This window comes from Sander lucioperca, chromosome 10 (assembly GCF_008315115.2).
Source record: "Sander lucioperca isolate FBNREF2018 chromosome 10, SLUC_FBN_1.2, whole genome shotgun sequence".
NCBI classification, from domain to species: Eukaryota; Metazoa; Chordata; class Actinopteri; order Perciformes; family Percidae; genus Sander; species Sander lucioperca.
The window spans coordinates 6374387-6401695 of NC_050182.1; the positions used below are offsets into that span (position 1 = coordinate 6374387).

General features: G+C 44.4%; 3 protein-coding genes and 1 long non-coding RNA gene across 5 annotated transcripts in view; 1 reads left to right on the top strand and 3 right to left on the bottom strand.

The window, feature by feature from the left end:
• The first annotated feature begins 318 nt into the window (after positions 1-318).
• LOC116058032 lies at positions 319-26822 on the top strand. Its single transcript, XR_004898462.1, has 4 exons — positions 319-450; positions 4808-4821; positions 10828-10829; positions 26809-26822. It is a non-coding gene; the product is annotated as an uncharacterized LOC116058032 (long non-coding RNA).
• LOC118496001 (nucleolar protein 3-like) lies at positions 4104-11787 on the bottom strand. Its single transcript, XM_036005906.1, has 4 exons — positions 11744-11787; positions 6103-6285; positions 4435-4584; positions 4104-4215 (listed from the first exon to the last, which is right to left on the bottom strand). The coding sequence occupies exons 2-4, from the start codon at positions 6234-6236 to the stop codon at positions 4116-4118; spliced, it is 384 nt and encodes a 127-aa protein (XP_035861799.1). The 5' UTR covers positions 6237-6285; positions 11744-11787; the 3' UTR covers positions 4104-4115.
• Positions 12755-18096, bottom strand: LOC116058027 (interferon-inducible GTPase 5-like). Its single transcript, XM_031310648.2, has 4 exons — positions 18012-18096; positions 15205-15762; positions 13219-13836; positions 12755-13152 (listed from the first exon to the last, which is right to left on the bottom strand). The coding sequence occupies exons 2-4, from the start codon at positions 15752-15754 to the stop codon at positions 13130-13132; spliced, it is 1191 nt and encodes a 396-aa protein (XP_031166508.2). The 5' UTR covers positions 15755-15762; positions 18012-18096; the 3' UTR covers positions 12755-13129.
• myo1eb (myosin IEb) overlaps positions 21207-27309 on the bottom strand; it is a 32103-nt gene continuing 26000 nt past the window's right edge. Inside the window, exons 19-28 of one of the 2 annotated variants that reach the window (XR_004106928.2) lie at positions 25810-25924; positions 25530-25699; positions 24891-25036; positions 24399-24545; positions 23883-24040; positions 23629-23703; positions 23254-23443; positions 22320-22495; positions 21446-21585; positions 21207-21382 (exon numbers count right to left, since the gene is read on the bottom strand). Coding sequence is in view for 1 of the 2 variants with exons in the window: in XM_031310639.2 (XP_031166499.1) it covers positions 21509-21585; positions 22320-22495; positions 23254-23443; positions 23629-23703; positions 23883-24040; positions 24399-24545; positions 24891-25036; positions 25530-25699; positions 25810-25924 (1254 nt within the window). In the remaining variant the exon portion in view is untranslated. Of the gene's footprint in view, positions 21383-21430; positions 21586-22319; positions 22496-23253; positions 23444-23628; positions 23704-23882; positions 24041-24398; positions 24546-24890; positions 25037-25529; positions 25700-25809; positions 25925-27309 lie in introns of those variants that run through there. The other variant, XM_031310639.2, reaches the window with a different exon arrangement.

The window sequence follows — 27309 nt, forward strand, 5'->3', positions numbered from 1 at the left end:
GTGATCTCACAGAGACATTTAATGATGTCAAATTACTGTGACACACTCAATGACACTATAGTGATGTCACTAGTGATTGAACTAAGTTTTTGTTGCAAAGGATTTGTGACATCATCACTGACATCACTGACTCGTTACCTCACCCCATTTGAAGGCAGCATGTTACATCATCAATGACATCATGGTACATTGTCTCTGTGAGATCATAAATGATGATAATGTTGATTGATAATAACAAACTGTGACATCACCAATGACATCACAGAACATTGTCTTGAGGGTTTATAACTAGGACCTGTTACTCCCATCAGGTTGTTTTTTAACAATGCCACGCAGACGCAGACACGCTGTTCGCCCCGTTGGTAGACGTAGGAGGACTCGCAGGTCCTCCCATGTCCACAGACAGAGGAGAGTTGTCCGACGCAGACGCTAGGCAACGCTAATAAACATGTATTTTTAGGGCCGGAACAAGTGTAATGATCTCACATTATTTTTCAGATTGACTCAGCTGCTATAAAGACTTAGAAGCACCGGAAACAGCTGGATGGATTGAACTAGGAACATCACTAAGTAAGTTAAATTATCAGTCAGGATTATTGTTAATGTATTTCTTATTATTTCCCATGTACATTAACAGACTCAATCAACAGCAGAAGTTTTATGTTTTGTGTACTTTGAGATAATTAGTTTGAGATCAGTTTGGTGTCAGAGATTTGAGAAATGGGACAATCATCAGGAATTCTTGACAATCAGAACTGCAAAGAAAACTTTCCTTTATTTGTGACTGATCATCTACTTTACCTGTACTCCACCAGTTCCTAGTTCCATCCATGATGATGAGGATTACTAAGTACCTGAAAATATTGATCTGTTACATAGAAACTATTGTTTGCATAGACCAGCGGGGAGGGTATATAGATTCAGACATGGCACCCCTTCTCTTCTCTGCTTCTCTTCACAGTCGTCAGATTCATCTACCAACCCTTATAGAGCTGGCTCAGGTTTGCCTTGGACCAGCTCCTAGTTATGCTGTTATAGGTCTAGACTGCTGGGGGACTTCCTTTGACACAGTGAGCTCCTCTCTCTCCTCTCTCTTTCCATCTGTGCGCATTCATGTCCCAGTAATGCTTGTTACCAACTCAGCTCCGTGGAGCTCATTCCCCGTAGTCCTTATGTTTTCTCGCCTCACATTCTTCCTTGGATTGGGGTGACACCTAAATCATGGTTGCAGCTGCTGCAGTGGTCCTGCTCGGTGCCCTGCTACGCCCCACTACACCCTACTACTGCTACAACTATTATTTCTAGTCATGTTTCCATTATCTTTGTTGTTACTATACTTGCCACTGTTCATGCCAACAGCTATAATTCTGTTAATACACTGCATATATCTATATCTATATTATTCTTACTACTAGGAAAAAAATCACAGCTACTACATGTTGTTCATACATTGTTCATATTACATAACCATATTTATTCTGCTCTTATAACATTGCAATATATTTCTTGTCCTGCCTATGCACCACCTGTCTATACTTAAATATCACATTGCACTTTTCTGCTTTTTTTTGCACTTCTGGTTGGATGCAAACTGCATTTGACTGTCTTTGTACTTGTACACTGCACAATTACAATAAAGTTGAATCTAATAATTATTATGAATCATATTTCTCTATCTGTATATCTGTATCAGTGTCTCTGTGTCCCAACTGGCACCGGCAGATGCCCTCCCACCAAGAGTCTGGGTCTGTCCGAGGCTTCTGCCTAAAAGGAAGTTTTTTCTTGACACTTTAAAGAGAATAAGTGAACACAGAGTGATTTCGGTCCCACCCTGGTTTAAAAAAACTAATTCCTGATTAATAATTTAACTAACCTGATGATGTCACCTGTCCGTAGTTTTATCCATCCAGCTGTTTTCGGTGATTCTCCAGGTGGTGATGGCAGCTGACTCATCTGGAAAAAATAATGTGAGATCATTACACTTGATAGGGACCTAAAAGTGCATGTTTATTAGCATTTCCTAGCGTCTGCGTTGGACAACTCTCCTACGTCTGTGGACATGGGATGACCTGAAAACTGAAACTCTCAAGACAATGTTCTGTGATGTCACTGATGATGTCACAAATCCTTTGCAACACAAACCTTGGTTCAATCAACAGTGACATCATAGTGTACTATTATGTCACCATTGTGTCATTGATGGTGTCACAGGAAGTTGACAGTAGTAATTACCGGGCGGCATTGGGGGGCAGGGGGGTAGGGGGTGCACGCGCAGCTTTTTCTAGCGTTCTGATTGGTCGAAAAAAATAAATAAATACATAAATAAAAAAAATTAAAATAAAAGAAAATTTGAAATAAATGAAATCGATATACCCCGGTTTGTTGTCCCCCCTGAGCGGAAGGTAAGTATGTGCGAACCAGAGCCGTGACTGCATGGAGTGGTCTGTTACAGTGTGGTGAAGTTTTAAAATCCTGTATTCCTAAAAGGGAGTCTGGCGCGGGGGTTAGCATATAGCTACCACCCCAGTCTGTATTGATGTTTCGCCGTCTGAATGCGTGATGACGTCGTCAACAGGTCCGCAACGGTGTTACGTGTTGGAGTTTATTTAGATACAGGTATTGAAATGCAGGTGTTAGACCAATGGTTAGGGTTAAAAAGTTATGGGCCCCCTATTACTGTATGACGGTCATAGAGGAGGGGTATGTAGGGGCTATGTCTAGGCATGTCTGGTCACTTTTTTACCTACTGTTTTCAGCGAGCTAGCGAGCTTGTCAGTTCGGCTTGCCACCTTCGATCATCTCAAACAGCTCAACGTTGCATTTTTATTTTCAAATCCTTTGAGGAAAAAGCAAGAGGAAAAAACGTCCTACAGTCATGTCTACACGCCTATTTGGACACCAAACTGGATCATCTGGTGAAGAAGGTACACTTGATACACGCTCTACCAGTACATTTGAATTGAGACCCAGTACATTTGAATTGAGACCCAGTACATTTGAATTGAGACCCAGTACATTTGAACTGAATCGTGCACCCCGAAAGGGATCATCTAATACTGGAGAAGGTGTGGATATTATAGATACCCCTTTTGCTTTGAGTAGGGCACCTCAGAAAAAGAGAGCCCGGCCAGAGATCTTTACGCCCAGCATGATAGAGTCGTGTACAGCTGATATGGAATGTGATGGTGTCAATGGATATTTCTACTCCATTCGATACAGTGAGGGCTATGTGACATTAGCTGTGTACACTAGCGTTGTTGCGGAGTTACCTAGCAACGCTAAAACAGAGTGTACAATCTCGGTGAAAGACTGGAAGCTTTTTAGGGATGTTGTCTGTAAGGATCTGGACAACCCTGGATTTCCTGAGATGGTGTATGTGTCCCAGTGGGATAGCAGCAGCGCAAGCAAAATCTACCGTGTGGAAGCAGACCGTTTCACAAGATCTGCTGAAGATTTTATCTTCCTAAGTGTATGCGAGGAAAAAGAGAAAGTTGTTGCAGCCAGAGGTCGTGAAGAATGGTTGTTAAAGCCATATCCTGTTTCTAATGCTGAATGCAACAAGTGGTTTAAAAATGGCTTCTTTATACAATGGTGTGACTGGGAGATTCTGAAGAAGCAGTTTGATACGGTTGATTATATCATCAGAAGAGCCCAAATAAGGAGGTCTCATGAAACCATAACAAAAAAGTTGATCTTTGATGACGGCGGACAACCCTCTTTGCCCCTCCCTCGACCACTTTATAGACCTAAAATCGTCAGACACAAAGACTAGTGAAACGGTGGGTCTATTTGTATGTGCTATTTAATTTCAAAATAGTTAAAAAGCTTTTTATTTTGTTAGTGTGTTTTTACTGGGACTGTAATGTGTGGATTTTTTTCCTTCTCTAGAATGTATGGAGTGGAACTGTGTATCACCAGGGACGCCTCCGAGCCAACACAGCATATTTGCACCGCTGACTGTCACCGGATCTCCGCAATCACTCTTGTCATCCTCATCATCATCATCATGCTGGCACGCAGCACGCCAGGATGTTTTCTACAGTTTTTGTGTGCTTTGTGTGCAGAACATTTTGCCTATGTGAAATACCTCTAAAATACTATATCTATGAATCTCATTATATGGTACTGATAACATCCAGTGACTGGTCGCTCTCAAAGGACAAACAGCTGGGTTCAGGTTCAGGTTCAGGAGACTCTGGTCTCTGCTGCTGGATCCTGAAACAAACACACATAAATCGAAAATCAAAAAAATCTGAACTGTTTTTATTTCAAATATTAGTAATGTTTATCAGTTTTAAATTCTTACCTTACATCAGCAGAAAAAGAGGAAGCAGCATTGAATACTACTGATAATAACTAATACTTCTACAAAATATAATAATACTACAGGCTATGTACATAATTATTAACAAGAGAATGCTAATAACGACTTACTTTTTGTCAGAAACACGTTTAAAATCAATTATATCCGCCTTTGACCGGTCGCTCTTAAAGGACACACAGCTGGGTTCAGGTTCAGGATCAGGTTCAGGATCAGGATCAGGTTCAGGATCAGGTTCAGCAGGGTCTGGTCTCTGATGGGTCCTGATAGAAAAACACATTTATTGAGGGTCATGTTCAGTAGTCTCGCATTGCCAGACCTTCCTCCACAATGCTGTGGAGGAAGGTCTGGCTAGTCCACACCGCATTCCTGGATGGGAGAAAAACATGCTCTGGTTTATTGGCATTTCATGTCTAGTTTTAGTCGTGCAACAGAAAACTCAGATTGGACAGATAGTCTAGCTAGCTGTCTGGATTTACCCTGCAGAGATCTGAGGAGCAGTTAACCATAGTCCTCAGAAATCCACCGGAGGTTAGAACGCCAACACAAAGAAAGAAGAAGGGGACGGACATCTGGCGGGACCTGAACAATTCCAGAAATGAAAGTTGTGGCTATAGACTAAATGTTTTGTTGCTGATGTTATAAAGGAAATGAAACCATTTCTACCACCTCAGTTTGCCTGCTTACTCAGCGCTGTGGAGATCTGGCAATGAGAGACTAACAAATAACAAAAGGAGACATAAAGGCAGGAAGGTTGGTAGTAATACATTCTGGCGAATTTGGGGACGTTTTTATGAAACTAGTAATAAAGGTTAGGGATGCACCAATTACAACTTTCTAGGCCGATTCCGATTTCTGATTTTCTTTGAGTTAGGCTGGCCGATACCAATTTTAGCCAATTCTGATTTAATTTTTTCTAACCACTTTACAGCACACAAAAATATTTATTTTCTATCTTTTCTTTAATAGAACATGTTTTGAACAGATAATGGATCACTATAAAATAGAACTATATAAATTACTCCTGGTGTGGGAAATTCACACACATCCAAAGTGCAATGTTAGAACCATTTCCTTCTTTTCACATCCAATATCCAACTAAAAAAAAATGTGATTTGGGTTTTGGTGTCGTCCCTCCACACCCTACTTTTTGCAGGTGTTGCATATTGCAAACTTGTTATCTTCTGCACACACGCTGAAGAATTCCCAAACAGCTGACATGTTGCAGGTTAATTCACGAGGTTCCCTACATATGCGAGGATAGCGCCGACACACGCTTCACACCGTGAGCGGGTACGGGCATCACACACGGCGGAGAAGTTGAGAGAAAGGAAAAAGAGACCGTGCTGTCACGTCCGTGTGTGTGCGTGCGTCCTTGAGAACTGTAACTCGTATAACTTATGTTGTCAGTTAATTGTAGCGTTAACCAGCATGAAATCACCATATGTCTGACCTGCCAGTCGCCGGTCATGGCCGAGCACATGAAAACTGGCCAATTCCGGTCACCGGCCGGTCTATCGGTGCATCTCTAATAAAGGGTATTGTATACCAGTGGCTGCTTTTCCCAGGTACCAGCAGGGAACAGAGCAGCAGACAGACGGGATATAAGAGAAGGGTCAGACCACCTCAGTATGTGCTCTGAGTGCTCAGATCTCAATGATTAACACCTCTACTTAAAGCTGTCCACTTGTGATCACTCAGATTAGATTTTAATACGAGGTGAAAACAACACTGAGAGACAACCCTACTTCTAGTTTGTTGGAGGTTTCAGAATAACTCACCTCAGTCTTTGGTTCTTTATTTCAAAATGTTCCTCCCTTTCCTTCTGTATTGGACTCTTCCTTCTCCTCTCCTCCATTTTAATTGGCCTATCCCTTACAGGTCGCCCTGTTTTTGAAAGTAGTGGTGTCTCCATGGACACACAGCTGGGTTCAGGTTCAGCAGGGTCTTGTCTCTGATGGGTCCTGTTAGAAAGAGAGGAAGACCACTTTTTAATCTCCAGAAACAGAAGCTGCTGGAGAAACTAGAAGCTATCAAGCAGAAAATAAAGTCTGAAGCTCTTCACTGAATGATTTCTGCTCTCTGCTCATCCTGCTTGACCCTGCTTCAGCAGGGCTGGAGACAGGCAATGAGTCAGCGGGGCCAGTGTCTGCCAACAAGGTAACAGAATCAGGAACAGGAATCAATGCAACAGGAACAGAAGTCGGCAACTCCACCGACAGGGTAACTGGAGCAGAATTTGGCCGGACCCCCGACATAACATGGGGGGCAGGAGTCGGCCAGACCACCGACAAAACACGGGGGGCAGGAGTCGGTCGGATCGGCGACAAAACACGGGGAGCAGGAGTCGGCCAGACCACCGACAAAACACGGGGAGCAGGAGTCGGCTCTGGACGACTGGAAGATTCTAGCAGAGTGGTCATTGAAGACTCTGGACGACTGGAAGACTCTAGCAGAGCTGTCATCGGAGACTCTGGACAACTGGAAGACTCTAGCAGAGCGGTCATCGGAGACTCTGGACGACTGGAAGACTCTTGAAGAGCTGTCATCGGAGACTCTGGACGACGGGAAGACTCTTGAAGAGCTGTCATCGGAGACTCTGGACGACGGGAAGACTCTTGAAGAGCGGTCATCAAAGATTCTGGACGACTGGAAGACTCTAGCAGAGCGGTCATCGAAGACTCTGGACGACTGGAAGACTCTTGAAGAGCTGTCATCGGAGACTCTGGACGACGGGAAGACTCTTGAAGAGCGGTCATCAAAGATTCTGGATGACTGGAAGACTCTAGCTGAGCGGTCATCGAAGACTCTGGACGACTGGAAGACTCTAGCTGAGCGGTCATCGAAGACTCTGGACGACTGGAAGACTCTTGAAGAGCTGTCATCGGAGACTCTGGACGACGGGAAGACTCTTGAAGAGCTGTCATCGGAGACTCTGGATGACTGGAAGACTCTAGCGGAGCGGTCATCGAAGCCTCTGGACAACTGGAAGACTCTAGCAGAGTGGTCATCGAAGACTCTGGATGACTGGAAGACTCTTGAAGAGCTGTCATCGGAGACTCTGGACAACTGGAAGACTCTAGCAGAGCGGTCATTGGAGACTCTGGACGACTGGAAGACTCTTGAAGTGGCTGCATGTCAGCGGCGGTTCTGGGCGACTGCACATCAACGGCGGTTCTGGAAGGCTGCACGTCAGCTGGTACTCTGGAAAGCTGCACGTCAGCGAAGCTTCTGGAAGGCTGCACATCAGCGGAGGTTCTGGAAAGCTGCACATCAGCAGGGGTTCTGGAAGGCTGCACGTCAGCGGAGGTTCTGGAAGGCTGCACGTCAGCGGAGGAACAATGGTGAACTCAGACTCTGGAACACTGGTAGACTCAGGAACAGTAACTCTGGTCCGCATGGACTCAGGACCGCTGGACAGCATGAGCTCAGGTCCGCTGCACAGCACGGGCTCAGGTACACAGGTTAGCTCGGGCTCAGGTACACAGGTTAGCTCAGGCTCAGGTACACAGGTTAGCTCAGGCTCAGGTACACAGGTCAGCTCAGGCTCAGGAACACAGGTTAGCTTAGGCTCAGATACACTGGTCAGCACAGGAACACAGGTCAGCTCAAGTCCGACAAGAGGTTGATGCAGGGAATGGCGCTGGGAGCCATGTCTTCCCCTCCTCCGTCTTCGGCCTCCACGAGTCCCAGAAAACACAGCCAGACGGGTCCCCTCAAAGGACTGCTTGCTGTTGGGGATGCCCACCAGACAGGCAGCAGTAGAGCAAACAGAAAAAAGTTCCGGGGAAGCAGGCAAGGAGGCAGGCTGGGTCAGGAACAGAGAGCCAGTACCTAGGAAGCTAGTAGGCCGTGAAACAGGCAGGCTGGTTGTCTGCTGCACATGAGGCTTGGAAAGGCAGACAGGCTTGAAGACAGAGAGGCGAGTTGGCTGCTGAAACTCTGGAAGACTGACAGGCTTGGAGACTGGAAAGCTAAACTTATTAGACATACAGGCCACGAAAAAATTCAATCATGAATTCACCATCAGAATCCAACGGGTGAATGAGAGGCTCAAAAACTGCTGGGTCCATTACTGGTCGGATCATTCTGTCATAGTGATGGGACGTTTGACACCGAGGCACCGAAGCTTGTATCACTCCCGCAAAGCACAGTGGCTCGAAGCAGTGTTGGAGCTTGTATCGAATTGAAATAACCACGTGACTGATGACGTCCGAAGCTTCGAACGTCACTGAAACTCCGGAAGGGTTGGCTGGATTCATGGATTCATGTCGCTGCGTGCTTACCAATGGCCCGTTATCATTCACTGGAACATCGCGGGGTTTATGAGTGTGGCTTGCAATTTATTTGATTAGCCTTTTAATGGAAATTAGCCTACTTACATACACCTGTACATAATTCTACGTAGCGGTAGAAGATGGAATTGTTGCTGCAGTTTATTGAATCCATATTTAGCCTAATTAAATTAATTTAATTCAGTCATGTCCTGTTCATGTCATTTAATTCAAGTTCAGTCATGTCATGCCATATGCATGTGTCCATTCTGTCTCTCCTATGTTCATGTTGTAGCTTGGTTTGGCCATTCTGTCTCTCCTGTGTTCATGTTGTAGCTTGGTTTGGCTGTGTCGAGGTCATAGCCGCTGTCATTTCTGCTGACTGACCACCAGATGTCACTGTGTTGTTTTTGATGCTTTGATGCTTCGGATCATTTTGCAATACAATCAGGAAGAAACTTCATAGGCTTCACAAGGCTTCATTCGCCCATCTTATTCTGTCACGGTTTGTCAGGAATGGCTTGGACCCAAATGCAGTTTAGAGGATTTATTAAAACAAAAATGAAGTACATACCATCTCAAAAAAACTGGAACACAGAGATGAAGGGTAGACACGAGACACAAACAAACTCACAGAACACAGCAACAGAATAAAATGATCCAACACCTAGACAAAGACAAGACAGAAACTAAATAAACTAGGTAACGAGGACTAACAAGGGACAGGTGACACTAGGCTGGGCAAACAGGTGAAACACATTAGGGCAATCACAAGGGAGGGAAAACTAAAGACAGGAAGTAAACTAGACAAGACAAGGGACACAAGACGGACTTCAAAATAAAACAGGAAACAGAACAAAACAGAAAATCACAATCATGACACTGCTCTGTCATTCATTCTCTTTTTGGGAGAACAGAAACATTGGAAAGACTCCAGGACTAATGTCATCTTTCTGTCCTCTAATGGAGACAAGACTGCATTATGACAATCAGTCTCACCTTTCTGTCCTGTGCATCCTCCTCCACACATCACTACAACAGTAACAGAGGCATTTAGGTCAATACATTTTATTCTGAAAGGTCCCAGAGGAAACAGTAGAGTCCTGTTGTGTCTGACTTTACAATAGGTGGAGACGACGGTGTGTTTTCTGACAGCAGGAGAAAGGCTTGGACCCCCCCCCATCTTCAAACTCAGCCTTCAGGTTCGACACAGGGTTTTGTGTATCGTGATGGTGGATCACTTGTTACCGGGTTCAATCGCCGTGGTAACACCTAACCTGGTCGGGAGCAGGTTATGTTGGTAACAGAGATCAATCGGTGTAAAAGCACCGCCTACTGACAATCAATCAATCAATACTCGATTGATAACGGAGTCACCGTTCTTATAGAAGATCTGGTGGAGCTCGGTGGGCAGAGAGAGGGAGAGGGAGAGAGAGAGACAGAGAGAGAGAGAGAGCGAGAGACAGAGAGACAGAGAGAAAGACAGAGAGAGAGAGAGAGAGAGAGAGAGAGACAGTTAGAGACCGACAACCCCGTTAACATTCCCTGATGGGTATCTTTATGAAATATATAGATTTTAATGGGAGCGAATTACATATCGGCGATTCATCAGCTTCTTGACAATGCAAAACATTGGTTTGAATTTTATTTTTATATATTTTATTTGCTCTCACGATCACTTACCTCTGCCAGGGTTGCAACTGAAATAAAAGGGTAAAGCAGACATTATGGAAAGCAGAAGTGTAATTATGGTCAGATCTTGTGCCTGACTGATGAGGAAGTGATATTGATAGAAGTTGTGATTTATGCATAACAGCGACTGATATTTTTTTGCCAGCTTTCCTCCTGTTTTAGGAAGCAGCGACTGTATTGCGTTTTGCCTGTAAAACTGTGTCTGTGTTATTCATATTAATGTAGAATTATAATTTGCTTTTCTTATATAAAATATGCAGCTCTGGTAGATGTTTGTGATTGGTCGTGCTGTGCAAACCCTGCCTCTTTTATGTGAACACGTGCGCCACTGGATTGGCAAATCCTGGGCTGTCTGTCTGCCTGTCTGCCTGTCTGTCTGTCTGTCTATCTGTCTGTCTGTCTGTCTGTAAACTAACCCTGGGTTGATTGAACTAGTTGTTAACCACCGTCGTGACACAGCTTATGCCTCTGACAAAGTACTTAAAACCTTCTCTGTAGTAGTTCATGCTACAACATGGAGATTTATCTCCAACACAAGAGTCGTCCACACTTTCTCAGGAAATAAGAAGTGAAGTAGAAACATTATATTTAACATTACAGAGCCAGAAACTAACCCTGAAGAGACCAAAGACTAACGTGTTTTAAAGTACCAAACAGATACTTACAGTTTCTTCAAACAGTCCAAAGAGTTGATGAAGAACTCATGTGAGATGTTTCCTGATGAGTCACAGCTCCATCTGTCTCACACACACACATACACACACACACACACACACACACACACACACACACACATACATTTAAGTGCGTTTCACTATCTTTGTGGGGACCCGTCATTGACATAATGCATTCCCTAGCCCCTTACCCTAACCTTAACCATCACAACTAAATGCCTAACCTTAACCCTTACCCTCACCCTAACCATAACCTAATTCTAACCCTAATCCTAAAACAAAGTCTTAACCCTCAAACAGCCCTTTAAAGTTGTGGGGTCCAGCATTTTGGCCTCACAAAGCTGTCCGGACCCCACAAGTATACTGGACTCCCGGTTTTTTGACCCCACGAATATAGTTAATCAAGAACACACACACACACACAGACACACACACAGACACACACACAAAAAGACTAAAAGTGATACTTGTTTTTACCGCCTTTAGCCCTTGTGTTGTCTTCCCATCAATCTTGTTTTTTTTCGACGTTTTTGACGCCTTTTTTCACAGTTTGTTTTGGCTTTTTCCAACGTTTTGAATTGTTAAATTCTTCTTCTACACATTTTCAGCACTTATTTCTACGTCCAATATTTTCTGATATAAAACAAAAATTGAAAACTGGTCAATTTGACCAGAAGTCAACACAAAGGTTAGAAATGAGTTCAAACACTTTCATTATGTTTAACTTTCTCATTCGACATTAACGTATATTTTAAACCTTACAGACATTAGAGTTAAATTACCTTCAGCTGGAGCTCCCCACGGAGAGAACAAGCTGCCTCACAAACTCTGGGAAGTGAAAGTAGACTTTAAACAGGAAACAAGAGGATCAACATCCCTGATTCATCATCACGAGACATTGAAATGTCTCATGTTACATCTTCAGTGTGACCAGTTTCTGTTCATCTTTATCTTTATCTTTCGTCTCGTTAGAAGATCTTTGCGGATTGTTTCACAATGTTATATTGCTAGGCTACGCTATGCCAGGCAAAGCCACGATAAGTTAGGACAGGATAGAATAGACTCTGGACTTTTCACTTATTCATTAGTCATTTGTATAGTGAATGCTTACCTGTGTGTGTCGTTAATTGCAAGCAAGGACCAAGGATGATCTATAGAAACCTGTGTGCAAAAAACGAGAAAATAGCGAAGAAAATTGCCAAAACTGCATATTGCCCCATTAAAGATGGTGTGAGGTATGATGTAATGCCAACATATGTCCACTAGATGGCGGTGAAGTAACAGGGTATTCTGTGTTTGTACAACCTTCTGCTATGTAACATGGAGAATTCATTTCATTTCAATAACAAAATCACACATTTCAGCTCATTTCAATGAACATTTTATTTGATTATTCAAAAGCCTTTATTACATTCATCACATGACATTTAGCTGATGCTTTTATCCATTAAGTTCATTCAAACATGAAGTTACAAACTCCTGACAGCAAGAATTAAGTGCAAGTACATTTCATGTTATGACAAAATCACAAATTGTAGCTAATGTCAATGAACATTTTATTTGATTTTTCAAAACCCTTCATTTCATTCAGATTAACATTCAGTATTTACCAAAAATGTTTTTATTGAGCCACAAATTATTGTACAGACAGTAAATTAGTCAAGAAAGCGCTCACGTTTTGGTAAAAGTAAAGTTACAATTATTTTTTTTATTTTTTATTTAACCTTTATTTAACCAGGTAGGCCGTTGAGAACAGATGGCGACCTGGCCATCTTGTATGGTCTCTTATAAAAATAAGAGAGCATACAAGAGAGTCTCGTTCTTCCATACCCTACCCAATCCTCCTTCTACTCATCTAACTCACTCAAGAGATATAGTAATACAGTGCTTATATGTATTTTATAACTTTCATTGTGACAGATGAGAAACCAAGGGCTGCCAAGTTTTAATGTAATGTGTTAAATTGTCTTTCATTACATATCTTATCCTTTCCAGATGTAAGGTACTGGTCAGGTCTTGGAGCCACATCTTGTACGTAGGAACCATTGCCCCTTTCCATGACATCAAAATCAATAATGCCAAAGACTGAAACATTGCACAACTTTTTTGCACTAACAACCCCTTATGCTGCTACCTCACAACTAAAAACATTGTCACTATTACTAAATCTACTGAAGAGGTGGTAAACATATTGTCATTATACTTTGAGCACAATGACAATAAAGATCTATTTATTTATGATATCACTGTGTGGTCAAATCCAGGGCCTTTTCAAATACCTTCTGTGCATCCTCAGCAAGCATGTCAACAAACTTGTTGAGAGATTGGTATGTGTAGAGAAAAGAGAGGCCCATTGCTGCTTGGATTCCAAATAATGGAATCAATCTAGACCCTTCCTTTGCCGCCGTTAATGAAAGGAAAGCCACAGAAGAGCTCAGTATCCTCTCGATAAGATCTTTTCTTATTTCTTTTCCAGCCAGTGGTGATGTCATAACTGCTCTAAGCTCATCCAAAGGCACACCTACAGTCTGAGCAAGAGGCTGCAGTGACTCGCTATCAAGACCAAAGGTAACTTGGTACTGTCTAACGGTGGCAGCAATCATGAACATATCACCAGCAACAGATAACCCAGGAATTGGTACAGCTGCTCCCAATGCAGACACACCAGCAAGGTACTTTATTCTTGGCTGTAAAGCTTCTTTCTTTTTCTTGATGATTTCAAGACTGGCAGGGGGCATGGCCAACAGCAGAACATTCCTCTTGTGTGCAGGAAGTTCTTCCTGTAAGGTTTTCTCTAACAGACGGAAATCATACAGGTGGAGTTCACAGCTGGACACCAGGAAGACTTGTGGAGACTCAACACGTCCTTTAAGACCTTCGTCACAAAGAGAACAGGAAGTTAACTTCACATGATGAAATTAAAACAAACTGAGAATTAACCTCTTAAGCCTACACTTCCCAGAAACCCTCTGCAGGCCCGACACAAAGACAGGTAATTTAATTTACAGTAGAAATATTTGTTCAGATCTGAGAAGCTGAGACCCTCATTTGGGGGCTCTGCCAGTGTTCATATTACTCATGTTATGACCAGTTAACATAGCCAATGTGGAAAGTTATTATCTTGTCCTCTCTTAAAGGTCCAGTGTGTAACGTGTTTAGTTGTTCATTATCAAAATCTGTGTTGCCTGTTCACAAACTTGTCCTTTTTCATGAATATTGACCACCACCATCAATTTCAAGTATTCCTCTTGGCTTGAAATTTTATATTTGCGTTTGCATGAACTGGGGTAGACGCTCCATATTCCTGCTCCATCTAGAAATAAGTTAGCTGGTAAGGGACATACAGGACATACTGCTCCACCTTAGTGTTTGTGTGTGTGTGTGTGTGTGTGTGTGTGTGTGTGTGTGTGTGTGTGTGTGTAAGGAACATACAGGACATACTGCTCCACCTTAGTGTTTGTGTGTGTCTGTGTATCTGTGTGTGTGTGTGTGTGTGTGTGTGTGTGTGTGTGTGTCTGCGTGTGTGTCTGTGTGTATCTGTATGTGTATGTGTGTATGTGTGTCTCTGTGTGTGTGTGTGTGTGTGTGTATGTGTGTGTGTGTGTGTGTGTGTGTCTGCGTGTGTGTCTGTGTGTGTCTGTGTATCTGTGTGTGTATGTGTGTGTATGTGTGTCTCTGTGTGTGTGTGTGTGTGTGTGTGTGTGTGTGTGTGTATCTGTGTGTGTATGTGTGTGTATGTGTGTCTCTGTGTGTGTATGTGTGTGTATATGTGTGCATGTGTGTGTGTGTGTGTGTGTGTGTGTGTTTTTTATAAGGGACATACAGGACATACTGCTCCGCCTTTCACGTTTTCTCTGTCACATGATAAACTCACAGCTGCTGCTAATGCTGCTAACGGGTATCGTAGCTTCCCGGCCCCGGCAACTTTGAAGAAGGAAACATGGAGGACCACGTATTCAAAATCCAAATTTCAGGAACAGGAGTCTTTTTCTTCTTCGCCCAGAAAAAGAAAAAGGAGATTGAAAAGAGCAAGAGACCGTCTTTTTGAAGCGTGAAGGCTACAGTAGCTGTAACACATACTTTCAACTGCGAGAGAGTTGATTGATATATGATCTCAACGCTAGATGAGAGAAACTGCCACACATTGGACCTTTAAAATGAAGGTCTACTTGTGACCCTTGTTGCATAATGTATGCCTTTAAGTTTTAGGCATTTGTAAATATCCACCTAACCTCAGACTTACCTTGAATGCATTCCTCCCTGATGTCTTTAAGGGTTTTTTCTTCGTTGAACTCTGACCCCTGATCTCTTTTCTGATCACGTATGTTGTTTTCAATCTTTGAACGAACAAAGTAGAACTTCTTCTTCATCTTCTGAATCTCCTCAGCGAGCTTCACATCATTTTCTGTGAAGCGATCAGCTGAGATGATGATGAATAAGTCAAACCTTTTGAATTTAACCTTCTTCAGGTACTCGTCAGCTGGAAAATTGGGGGTGCCAATACCAGGAAGATCCCAAAGTGTAACATTGGGATAATTTGGATGGTGGTATGGTTTAACATCTTTGGTGGTTTCTGTAACACCAGTAGGGGCGGCTCTTTCCTTATCGCTGTTGTCTATGCCTCTAAAGCGATTAACAAAGGTAGATTTACCAGAACCAGTCCTTCCTGTGATCGCAATATTTAGCTGTTTGTCCAAATAAGTCTGGATCTTTGCAGCGGCTGCAGCGGGTCCATTGGTTTCCAGTTCTTTTTTAATTTTTGCAATTTCTTCATCATCATCTGGATTATCCATAGCACTTCCTGAAGAATAAGTAAAAACAGAAAATCATTGAGCTATTTCGATTCAGGAAGTTGCAGCATATAAAAGTTTACTCTCATCTAATCATTCATTAAAATACAATAAGTCAAAGTTAGGTGATTGCATTTAAATAATGTTTTTTTTCCAAGAATGTGTGTAGTCTATAGCTACTGTAAGGCCAGCTACACACTGGCTGCGTGGCGTGAGCGTGTCAGGTGCGTGGCGTGTCCGTTTTTATTTGGGCTCCCATGGTAACAGGTTAGAGCTTACACACTGCCTGCGTGACACGCACATCTCAGAAAACGCGTGCATGCAAGAAATAGAACCGACACCTATTTTTCAGGCCTCACTCAAGCGTGTTGGAAGCGTTTCCAGGCAAAATAGAATAGGAAAAGGTGTTTATATGTCATTTTGACACAAATACATATTAATAAATGACATGTTGATGTTTGAAAGTCTCAAGGTTTTGACATAAATGCAGATATAAATGTAATTAAAAAAGGTATTAAATAATTATCGATTTTCAAATATTGCACCTGTCAATACAGAAGGAAATATTCTGTAGCCGTCAATACTGCCGACGTTGTCTTTGCTGTAATCAGATCAGTATATATTTATGTTCATGGGAAACATACATGTGTCCAGACAAGGCTAGCAGCAGCAGCGCCCAGTCAGACACCTTTCTGGTGTGGAAAGACACAGAAAACGGCACGCAGCCGCCACGCAGCTGACAAGCAAATGACACGCAGCAGAAATGCCACGCTCACGGCACGCAGCCAGTGTGTAGCCTAAGATAAATTGTTGCCTGCAGTCAGTGAGCTTTTCTGAGCAGCAAAACCATCAAAACATGCAAAAATTAATTCAGTAATATCTAGGATAGGTATGGTTAGGAAAGATCCCAATACTTCTCAGCATCAGAGCCAGGACCTTGTGCTTGCTCAATGTCTACACATACAAACAAATAATGAGCCTTGTGACTTCCTCCCTCTAAGTCAGAGGACTGCATTCAGAGTACAGGCCACATTTTTGTTTTCAGATCCCAGAGGCCAGTACTACCAATCCAGATCAACATGCCCTGGATTTCTTTCAGTTACCTGGCCTCACCTAACCTAACAACCGCTGTCCCGCATCAGCTGTGTGACGACGGTGGTTAACAACTAGTTCAACCAACCAGCAAAGTTTCCCAATCCAGCGACACGCACGTTTACATAAAAGAGGCGATGTTTGCACAGCACAACTAATCACAAACATCTACCAGAGCCGCATATTTTACATAAGAAGAGCAAACTTATAATTCTACATAAATATGAAGAACACAGACACGGTTTTACAGGCAAAACACAACACAGTCGCTGCTTCCTAAACAAAAATAGCCGTCGCTGTAAAAGCGTAAATCACAATGCTTATCAATATCTTCCCCATCAGTCAGGCACAAGATCTGACCATAATTACACTTGTCCTTTCCATAAACTGTCGTTGCTTTAGCCTATTATTTCAGTTGCAACCCTGGCAGTGCATCGTAAGAGCAAATAAAAAATATAAAAACATAATTCAAACCAATGTTTGGCATTGGCAACACATGGCTCAACAACTCCCCAAGGTACGTAATTCCCTCTGCTGAAAATCTATATCTTTCATAAAGATACTCATCAGGGAATGTTAACAGGGTTTTCGGTCTCTGTGAGTGCACCTATCTCTCTCTGTGCACCGAGCTCCACACATGACAGCGTTTGATTTTCCGACGTATCTGGGAATTCCACAACAGGTACAAAGCAGCAATAGTGGTTATTTTGGACATGTTGATGAGAGAAACGTTGGTGCCTACAGCTCTACACCGACGGGTAACACAAGTAGCGTGAGTAACATGTTTAAACACAAATGATCCCAATGATCTCACGATGAACTCATGCAATTAAATATTTGCTCTGCCTCGGTGTGAACACACCATACATTTAGTTTAGAAAACATTCCCAGATGTTTAAACCCTGCAGGCAGCGTTACACAACAGCTGATAACAGTATCATTTGTCCAGGAGCTTATCCATGAATCAGTACCAGTTTAACCCATTCATACTAATTCATTCATTGTCTTGGTTCCCTGAAACAGCCACTGTAACCTCATTACATAAGACTACTAATACAAAGAACAGTGCAAAGTGTGTTACAAAAGAAAAATCTGCAGTGACACATGACAGGAAATTCACAATATTGACAATATGACAGAGATAGAAAGAGACAGAATTATGTCTTACCGTCTGTGATACTTGAGGAACGTTACGACTCAGCAGGAAAGTTTAACTTATGTCTCTACTGTTGTTAGTGTTTTAAAGAGTTCAGCAACTTTCAACGATGTGGCCAATGAAAACTTCCTGCTGTGGGTGACAGAGACCAATCAGTGTCTTCCCCGTCTCCTTATAGGCATTATCAGTGAAATCACATGGTTTACAAGAAACACCATCTGTTTATCATAGAGCTGCACCCTTATGAGAGAGCATACCATAGAGCATACCTTTCATCAAAAGCTGCACTCTTTGACCTAAAGTATGCACTGGCACACACCCTGAAGGTGTAACAACTACTGTGATGGGCAGAGAACCAAAGAATTGTCTCTATATATTTTCTCGTATGGAGATTTTAGTGATACCTGATACCTGTTGCCAAAGAGGACTGGTTCACATCCACCGATTTGAAGGATGCTTATTTTCATGTTCCTATTGTGCCTGACAACAGGCAGTGTCTTTTTTTACCTTCCGAGACAGTCATTATCAGTTTAAGGTCCTCCTGTTTGGACTCTCCCTCTCTCCATGGATATTCACCAGGTGAGTTGCTGCAGGCCTCTCACCCTTGCAGTCGCAGGGCATGAAGATCCTGCCCTATCTAGACGACTGGTTGATTTGTGTGCCATCCAGGTTTCACGCGGCCCAGGACACGTCTCGCAGACTTCGTATTTGTCGGAAAGGGGTGCCCATGGGCTCTGTTCCCTTTCGACGATAGACTGTCATGACGGACGCCTGCCTTTCAGGATGGGGCGCAGTGAGGCCAAACAGGACAGCTCAGGGCCTATGGTCTGCTCTCTCTGACCCTCGAGCACATCAACATGCTGGAGCTACGGGCTGTGCACCTGGCTCTGCGGCATTTCCTGCCGTAGCTGAGGGGAAGGCACGTGCTCGTCAGGTCGGACAACACCTCGATAGTCTTTCACATAAACCACCAGGGGGGCACCAGATCCGCACAGTTACTGCGGGTGTCCCAGGCTCTTGCGACATGGGCTGCCCCCCGCCTGACCAGCCTAGGGCAATGTTTTTACATTTCCTTTTCTGCAGACCCTCCTGGATGGTGGCCAGTCTCCTTCTACCCTAAGAGTCTATGTGGCTGCCATTTCGTCGCAGCATGTTGCGGTTGACAATAACACTGTGGGGAGTCACAGGCTTCTTAAAAAGGGCTCTGAGGTTGTATCCCACGAGCGCCCCAAGGGCTCCTGCATGGGACCTACCCCTGGTGCTGGACCCCCTATGCTTGCCTCCCATTGAACCCTTGGCACAGGCAGAGCTGAGGTGGTTGTCAGCCAAGGCTGCGTTTCTCCTTGCCATCACTTCCGCAAAACTTGTTGGTGAGCTACATGCCTTGTCCGTGAGTGATTCCTGTTTGAGGTGGAACTCGGATGGCTCAGGTGTCACTCTGTGGCCTGTTACGGCGTTCCTCTCTAAAGTGCTGGCACGCTCACACCTCAATCAGCCTATCTACCTGGCACGTTTTGACCCCCCTTTCGGAGAAGGGCTGACGAGTTGAGTCTGTTGTGCCCAGTGCGGGGCCTTATGTGGATGCTTCCACCTTCATACGTCAGTCTGAGCAACTTTTTGTCTGTTGTGGTGGTCGTTTGAAAGGCTGTGCTCTCTCGAAGCAGCGCCTGTCCCACTGGATTATAGAGGCCATTGCCTCTATTACAGAGAGAGTGATCAGTCTCTGCCATCTGGAGTGAAATGCCACTCTTCCAGGAGTGTCTCCACGTCATGGGCGACTTTGAGAGGTGTGCCCTTGGAGGAAATATGTGCCGCGGCCTCATAGGCATTGCCGAACACGTTCTCATGTTATTACAGGGTGAATGTTGCCACCCCTCTATCCACTGGGCATGGTTCTCTGGCCGAGGTCCTCTACTGCATCCTTGTGAGGTGGGTACTCAGGCTTCCTCGTGACTCTGTTGATATGAGTTGTCCAGTGTTAAGCACTGCCTCTGGCGGTCAGTAAGGATGAAATAGAATGAAAGTTACAAATGTAACTATGGTTCTATGAATCCTGGATGACTGCCAGAGTTCTTGGTCATTCGGAATCTTGCGAACCCAAGAAGGTTCTGTAGGAATGAGCTCGGGGATGACACTGGAACTTAATACCTTGGCTAGGGTCTCCCCGAGGTCACAGGTGACTTTGTTGATATAAATACTCGACCTGCGCAAGTGAGATACAGAATATATTCAGTGTTAAGCCTCTGCCGGTCATCCAGGATTCATAGAACCGTAGTTACATTCGTAACTTTTGTTATACCCTCCTTACCTTGTTTAAAAGTTGGTGAAGTCAGTTTGTTAGAGAAACGCTGAAACAATATTGTGTGTGTCTGTGTGTGTATATATATATGTGTCTGTGTGCATCTGTGTGTGTGGTTGTGTGTATGTGCATGTGTGTGTCTGTGTGTTTGTGTGTGCGCATTAACCCTTACATATAACATGAATTCATTCATTTCATCACTCAGACTCAGCTTCGTGCTGAAATGTCTGAAAGTTTATTGGCTGGGTGATCCTCGGAGCTAAATCAACATACACGTTTATTTCTATAAAACATAAAACCTACAGACTCCGTTAACTGTAAATAACTGCAGATAGGTACACAACATTTCACTCTAATTATCATTTATATATATTTAGTTATCTTTCAATCAGAGGAATAAAACATGCACAGGTTTCATGTTTTCATCATCAGGGATGTTGAAATGTCTCGTGTTACATCTTCAGTGTGACTAGTTTCTGTTCATCTTTAACATCTTTTGCCTCGTTAGAAGATCTTTGGGGCTTGTTTCAGTACGTTTGTTCTGTCAACACTTTTATATCACAGCTGAATTAAACACTGATGTAAGATTTGATCACGCTGCTGCTTTAAAACCATCAGAGATGATCAGAGACTGAAGTCACACAGGACATTCAACCTGAGCGTACACAGCGTTACGGGACGTTTAACAGACTGTCCCCCCCTGAAAAAACTCCCCCAGAAGTTGGTATGTTCCAGCATCATTCTGACCTATATTTAGGTTTGTAGTGGTGGCGCCCTCTAGTGGCTGTAGTAGTTCTGATGGGAGCAAAGCAGGAAGAGGGAAACGCCAGAGAGCAGGGGGAATGAGAGGGGGAAACGCCAGAGCAGGGGGAATGAGAGGGGGGAGACACCAGAGCAGGGGGAATGAGAGGGGGAAACACCAGAGCAGGGGGAATGAGAGGGGGAAACGCCAGAGCAGAAGGAATGAGAGGGGGAAACACCAGAGCAGGAGGAATGAGAGGGGGAAACGTGTAACCTGAGTGTACACAGTGACTTTGCTGTTGTCAGTCTGAGTGAAACATCCGTGTTTGTTTGTGAATGAACTCGTTTCTCCTGTCAGCTGATGTGTTTTTCCTGTCAGCTGATGTGTTTCTCCTGTCAGCTGATGTGTTTCTCCTGTCAGCTGATGTGTTGACAGCTCCGGTGACCTCTGACCCCCCAGAGAGGAGGGTTAGATCTTCTCCACGTAGTTTCCGGGGAACATCCCCTCTCTGCCCCGCAACCGCCCAAACCACCAACCAGACGGATCTGCAGAAACAACAGAGAGTAAGTACAGCCCTATGGTATGGTGAAGGGTATGTGATGATGTGGGGGTATGGTGAAGGGTATGTGATGATGTGGGGGTATGGTGAAGGGTATGTGATGATGTGGGGTATGGTGAAGGGTATGTGATGATGTGGGGGTATGGTTAAGGGTATGTGATGATGAGGGGTATGGTGAAGGGTATGTGATGATGTGGGGGTATGGTGAAGGGTATGTGATGATGTGAGGGTATGGTGAAGGGTATGTGATGATGTGGGGGTATGGTGAAGGGTATGTGATGATGTGGGGGTATGGTGAAGGGTATGTGATGATGTGGGGGTATGGTGAAGGGTATGTGATGATGTGGGGGCCAAGGGAACTTTATCAGGATGCATAGTATCCTGGATCCATGAAATAACTGGCCTTTCAAAATAAAAGTCTGCCTGCCTCTATGGGAATTTAACATAGGGGTGTACTGACTTATGCCCCCTGTATTTTAAGGAAGAACATTTATTTATGTACGATACATTATTCATTCACAAAGAAAATTGGTGTTTAAAGGTCGGCTTTTTCCTAATTTCTTTAATTAAGACATTAATTAATAATTTTTTATTCCTCTTTTTAGTCAACTTTAGCATGGGTGTATTCACTTATGCTGAGTACTGTATATACTGTATAGACAGACAGACAGACAGTACTAGAAGTAGAAGTAGTTATAACAGTAGTAGTTTCAGCAGTACCTTGAGTGAGTATGTCAATGATATCATCGGCGTTGAAGCTGAGTTCGTCGGTGTCCTGGGCATCGTAGGCGTACAGCGCTCTGCACTGCGGAGAGCGAGGCTTCGGTTTGGGCGCCGGTTTAGCTCGGCCGGCTCCAGGAAGAGGCTTCACCTCCTTCGACAGCCGCCGCTGAAGCCTGAAGGATCATAGAGAGACTAATGTGAACAACAATCTCTGAAACTGGTCCAGTGTTAAACCAGAACCAAGCTGTAATGTAACCCTACAGGACAAATGTTCAGCAGCAGTTAGAGTCACTAAAAGTTCTGTTGTTGCTGCTGACAGACTCAGATTATTATTCTAAGTGTCTGACAACATTATGGGATGGATCCCTACAGAGATAGACCTTTTAGTTAAAGAGTAAGATCCTTTTAGTTTAACATGAAACAGCCCCGAAATCACCATCACCAAACCCACCAGACTCCATGTAAATAATCAGGACTTTTAGCGTGTATAGAGCCAGCATATTTCCACCAGACTCCATGTAAATAATCAGGACTTTTAGCGTGTATAGAGCCAGCATATTTCCACCAGACTCCATGTAAATAATCAGGACTTTTAGCGTGTATAGAGCCAGCATATTTCCACCAGACTCCATGTAAATAATCAGGACTTTTAGTGTGTATAGAGCCAGCATACTTCCACATGTAAATGGGTGAATTAAGGGTTTATTTCAACCAAACCAGAGTGGTGATTGTTGGAACAGTGGAAAGATGAACCAAGTTGGCTTTTGATGTATTTAGTTTCTGTCCACTTTGAATTAAGTGTATTTTACGATGATAAAAATACTGATTATTTACATGGAGTCTGGTGGAGATATGGCCGAGAACGTGGAACAGTGTGCGAACATGGACAGAGTTATGCGTTTGGTTATGCTGAAATCGCTAGCAGTCTCACCCTGCGGCGCCCTGCTCGGGGACGTTCATGAAGCCCATGTCGGGTTGTTTTGGGGCCCGGCTGTCGGGTCGACGCTGGCTCTGGAGTCGGGGCAGACTCGGCTGCTCCATGGTGGAGTGCTGCCTCAGCAGGGAGCCTCTGGAGGAGGCAGGGCCTCCTCTGGGAGCTCCACCCCCTCTGGAGCGAGAAGCTGAAGAAAAAAAGGTAAAGTTATAAACCAACAGACGCTCAGTCGCTGCCGTCCGTCCGGACACCTGAGAGCAGTCGGCTGGATGAACCTGGACCACGAACTACTGTCTGCAGCACTGAACGGTAATACCGTAGAAAAAGGCAACTTTTGAAAAGGTGATGAAAACGATTGTATGTTTTTGGTACCTGAGCTGTTCTGGCCGCTAGGCGGAGCCTGGCTTCCCATGTAGCGACTCTTGCGATTGTCCTTCCTCGTCGGTCCTACAAACCAAACAGGAAGTGATGCAGATATCAAAAGACATACATACATTCACATTCTTTCATTCTTCATAAGTCACATTCTTTGTGACTTACTAGAGGTTTGGGGACTTACTGGAGTGTTTGTGACTTACTAGAGTTTTTGGGAGTGTTTGGGACTTACTGGAGTGTTTGGGACTTACTGGAGTTTTTAGGCAGCCCGGGTCCGATGGAGACCTGCAGGACCTTGCCGCAGGGCTTCAGGACTGCCTCGTCCCCCTGACCCGCCTGGAACTGGATCTGTCTGGACCCAGAGGAGTTGAAGGGACCCCACCCGCCTTTCTTCACCTTAAACTCCAGACTGCAGACACAGAGACAGATACAGATCAGTTCATGGAGGCTCTGGACGAGAAGGTCTGGACTTTGTTTGACTATTTAAAAAAGAACCACATATAACACCGCACAGCAGTAATTGCAGGCTGAATTAAAAACAATTTTTTTGTACTTTGTAACCATTTCTTTCACAGATGTCTGTCTTTAGGTAAACCATCTATTGCTCTCCAGAAAGCACCTTTTCTGTCTCTGTGGAACAGCTTTGGGCTTAATTCTTAACCATAGGAGTAATATTTTTCATAGTGCAGCAGGTGAGAGGTGTCCTGGTATAATGTACAGCATGAAACGTGTGTATGGTACAAGATAAACCAGTGGGAGGTACTGACAGGTTGTTGAATTTGAGCGGCAGCTTCTTCTGAGTTTTCTCCTGATAACGTTTGACGAGCAGACTGAGGAACTCCGTTTTAAAGACGCTCTGAAGGACGCTGTCGTACTCCTCCTCGTGGATTGTGAAGAAATCGTCCTGCAGAGTGCTGACGGAGAGACAGACAGGTAGAAACAGACAGGACAGAAAGAGACAGGGAGAGAGACAGACAGGTGGAGAGAGACCAACAGGTAGAACAGACAGGACAGAGAGAGACAGGGAGAGAGACAGACAGGTAGAACAGACAGGACAGAAACAGACAGAGAGAGAGACGTAGAAAGACAAGATAAAACACACATTTCACTAATTTATCTATCTGGTTTTGTCTCTGGTTCTGGTTCTATATCTAGTCTTAGTTCTAGCTCTGGTTCTGGTCTTAGTTCTGGTTCTGGTCTTAGTTCTGGTTCTGGTCTTGGTTCTGTATCTAGCTCTGGTTCTGGTTCTGTTGGAGTACCTCAGGGAAACAGACTGGATCTTGTTGAGCTCGATCTTCCTCTTGAGGACCTCCTGGATCTGACCTTTATCTGGACCCTGCTTCACCTTCTCTCGACCAATCAGGTACAGGAACTTCGGGGTCAGGATGAGGTCACGCTTCGTTGTCTGCGGAGAGACACAAACACAAGTCAGGAAGTGTTTTAGCTTCAGTCAGATTTTCTGTTAGCCTGGTTGACATCAGACCCTTCTCAGTTGTAACTGAGAGTGGGTCTGGGAAAGGTTCATTGACAGTTCTTTTCCAAAGGGGCGTCACCAACGGACGCCGCTTAAATGCCTCTGGGCGCCATTGGATAGTCCTTCAACCAATCAGACCAACTGTGACGAAGCGCTTCGGTAACCGGTAATGTTGAATGTAAACAAAAAGCTGCTCGCCGTCGCTGCACTATCGTCGTCGCGTAAAGCCCGCCTCAACGGTTGTGATTGGTGTAAAGCCCGCCTCAGCGGTTGTGATTGGTGCCTCGATTTCGGGGACATTGGAAATGGGCTTGAATGGGTTCTTTGCCAGACTGACTTGCAGAGCAAATCTCAAATTTGCCGGAAGTTCGTCAGGGTTTACCCAGGCTAATTTTCGTCGTGTCTTTCTGGACGGAGTTTTTACCTTGAATCTTCTGTCAAACTTCACCACGACGTCGGCGAAGTCGATCCTCTCTCTGCGGCCGACGAACTGTCTGATCTCTGGGTGGTTGTCAGTCCCGAGGTAGTCGCCCACAAAGTTCCTGTTGATGCTGTTTCTGCGGCGCTCCTTTTTGTTCAGCAGGACGTCAGAGGCTGGAAGAGACAGAAAACCCCTTAGTAGAAAGAAGGACATAATGTCCACGACACAAACACAAACCCAAATGTTGTTGCTTCCTTTACCAACTTATGGAAGACAGACTCACCTTCCTCCCTCATCTTGACGTACTTGCGGACAGCGATGTGTTTACGCCACGCCTTCTGGATGACCCGAGCATACCCGTTATACTTCCTCTCCCTCATCTCCTCCAACAAGAAGAGCTGCAGAGAAACAACACCGTAAAGACCAGGCAGGGACAACTAAGTGAACTGAGGGGTTCTGGGAACTCATTTTTTGATGCTCTGAATCGGCCCATTGGAGTCACTTTTTGGCCCTCTTGGGTTGGCCTATTGGCGTCTTTTTTTGGCGCTCTTGGGTCGGCCCATTGGAGTCACTTTTTGACACTCTTGGGTCCGCCCATTGGCGTCTTTTTTTGACACTCTTGGGTCGGCCCATTAGCGTCATTTTTTGACGCTCTGAATAGGCCCTTTGGTGTCCTTTTTTGACGCTCTTGGGTCGACCCATTGGCATCTTTTTTTGACACTCTTGGGTCGGCCCATTAGCGTCATTTTTTGACGCTCTGAATAGGCCCTTTGGTGTCCTTTTTTGACGCTCTTGGGTCGACCCATTGGCGTCTTTTTTTGATGCTCTTGGGTCGACCCATTGGCGTCTTTTTTTGAAACTCTTAGGTCCGCCCATTGGCGTCTTTTTTTGATGCTCTTGGGTCCGCCCATTGGCGTCTTTTTTTGATGCTCTTGGGTCGACCCATTGGCATCTTTTTTTGACACTCTTGGGTCGGCCCATTAGCGTCATTTTTTGACGCTCTGAATAGGCCCTTTGGTGTCCTTTTTTGACGCTCTTGGGTCGACCCATTGGCGTCTTTTTTTGATGCTCTTGGGTCGACCCATTGGCGTCTTTTTTTGAAACTCTTAGGTCCGCCCATTGGCGTCTTTTTTTGATGCTCTTGGGTCCGCCCATTGGCGTCTTTTTTTGATGCTCTTGGGTCCGCCCATTGGTGTCCTTTTTTGACGCTCTGAATCGGCCCCTTGGAGTCACTTTTTGGCGCTCTTGGGTCGGGATGTGCAGGGTAAAACCACTTAGTTAGGGTTAGGGAAAGATCGTGGGTGAGGTTAAAAACGCGGGACAAGAACGGGACTTGAACTCCAGTCTCCTGGGTGAAGTCCTATGTTGTCTTTCATACTGACAGCGCCACGGTGGAGCTGCTGCTCTGCCTGGTGTGTCCCGTCAGACGCTAAAAGGGGATTTGTGCGCCGCTATCGGACGCTGAGAGACACTGACCAAGCCCAAGCGTCAGTGTGTGACCATGGGCGTCAGTTTGGTTTGAAATTTGCTGGGGACATAGACGCATTCATTTTTTTTTCCTCTTTCGCACAGGTCATGTTTTGAAAGATGCTGTCCTGTAGCTTACTAATGTAAATGTATACAAAAATGTGATGATATCCGACACGTTTTATGAAGAAGAAAAGCATTAGACATATGACCCACTATGTTCTGCTTCATGTATCCATATACCATGTTGACAATGTGACATGCCATCAGACTCAGAGAGAGGAGCTACGAAAGGAACCATAGGTTACGTGTTGAA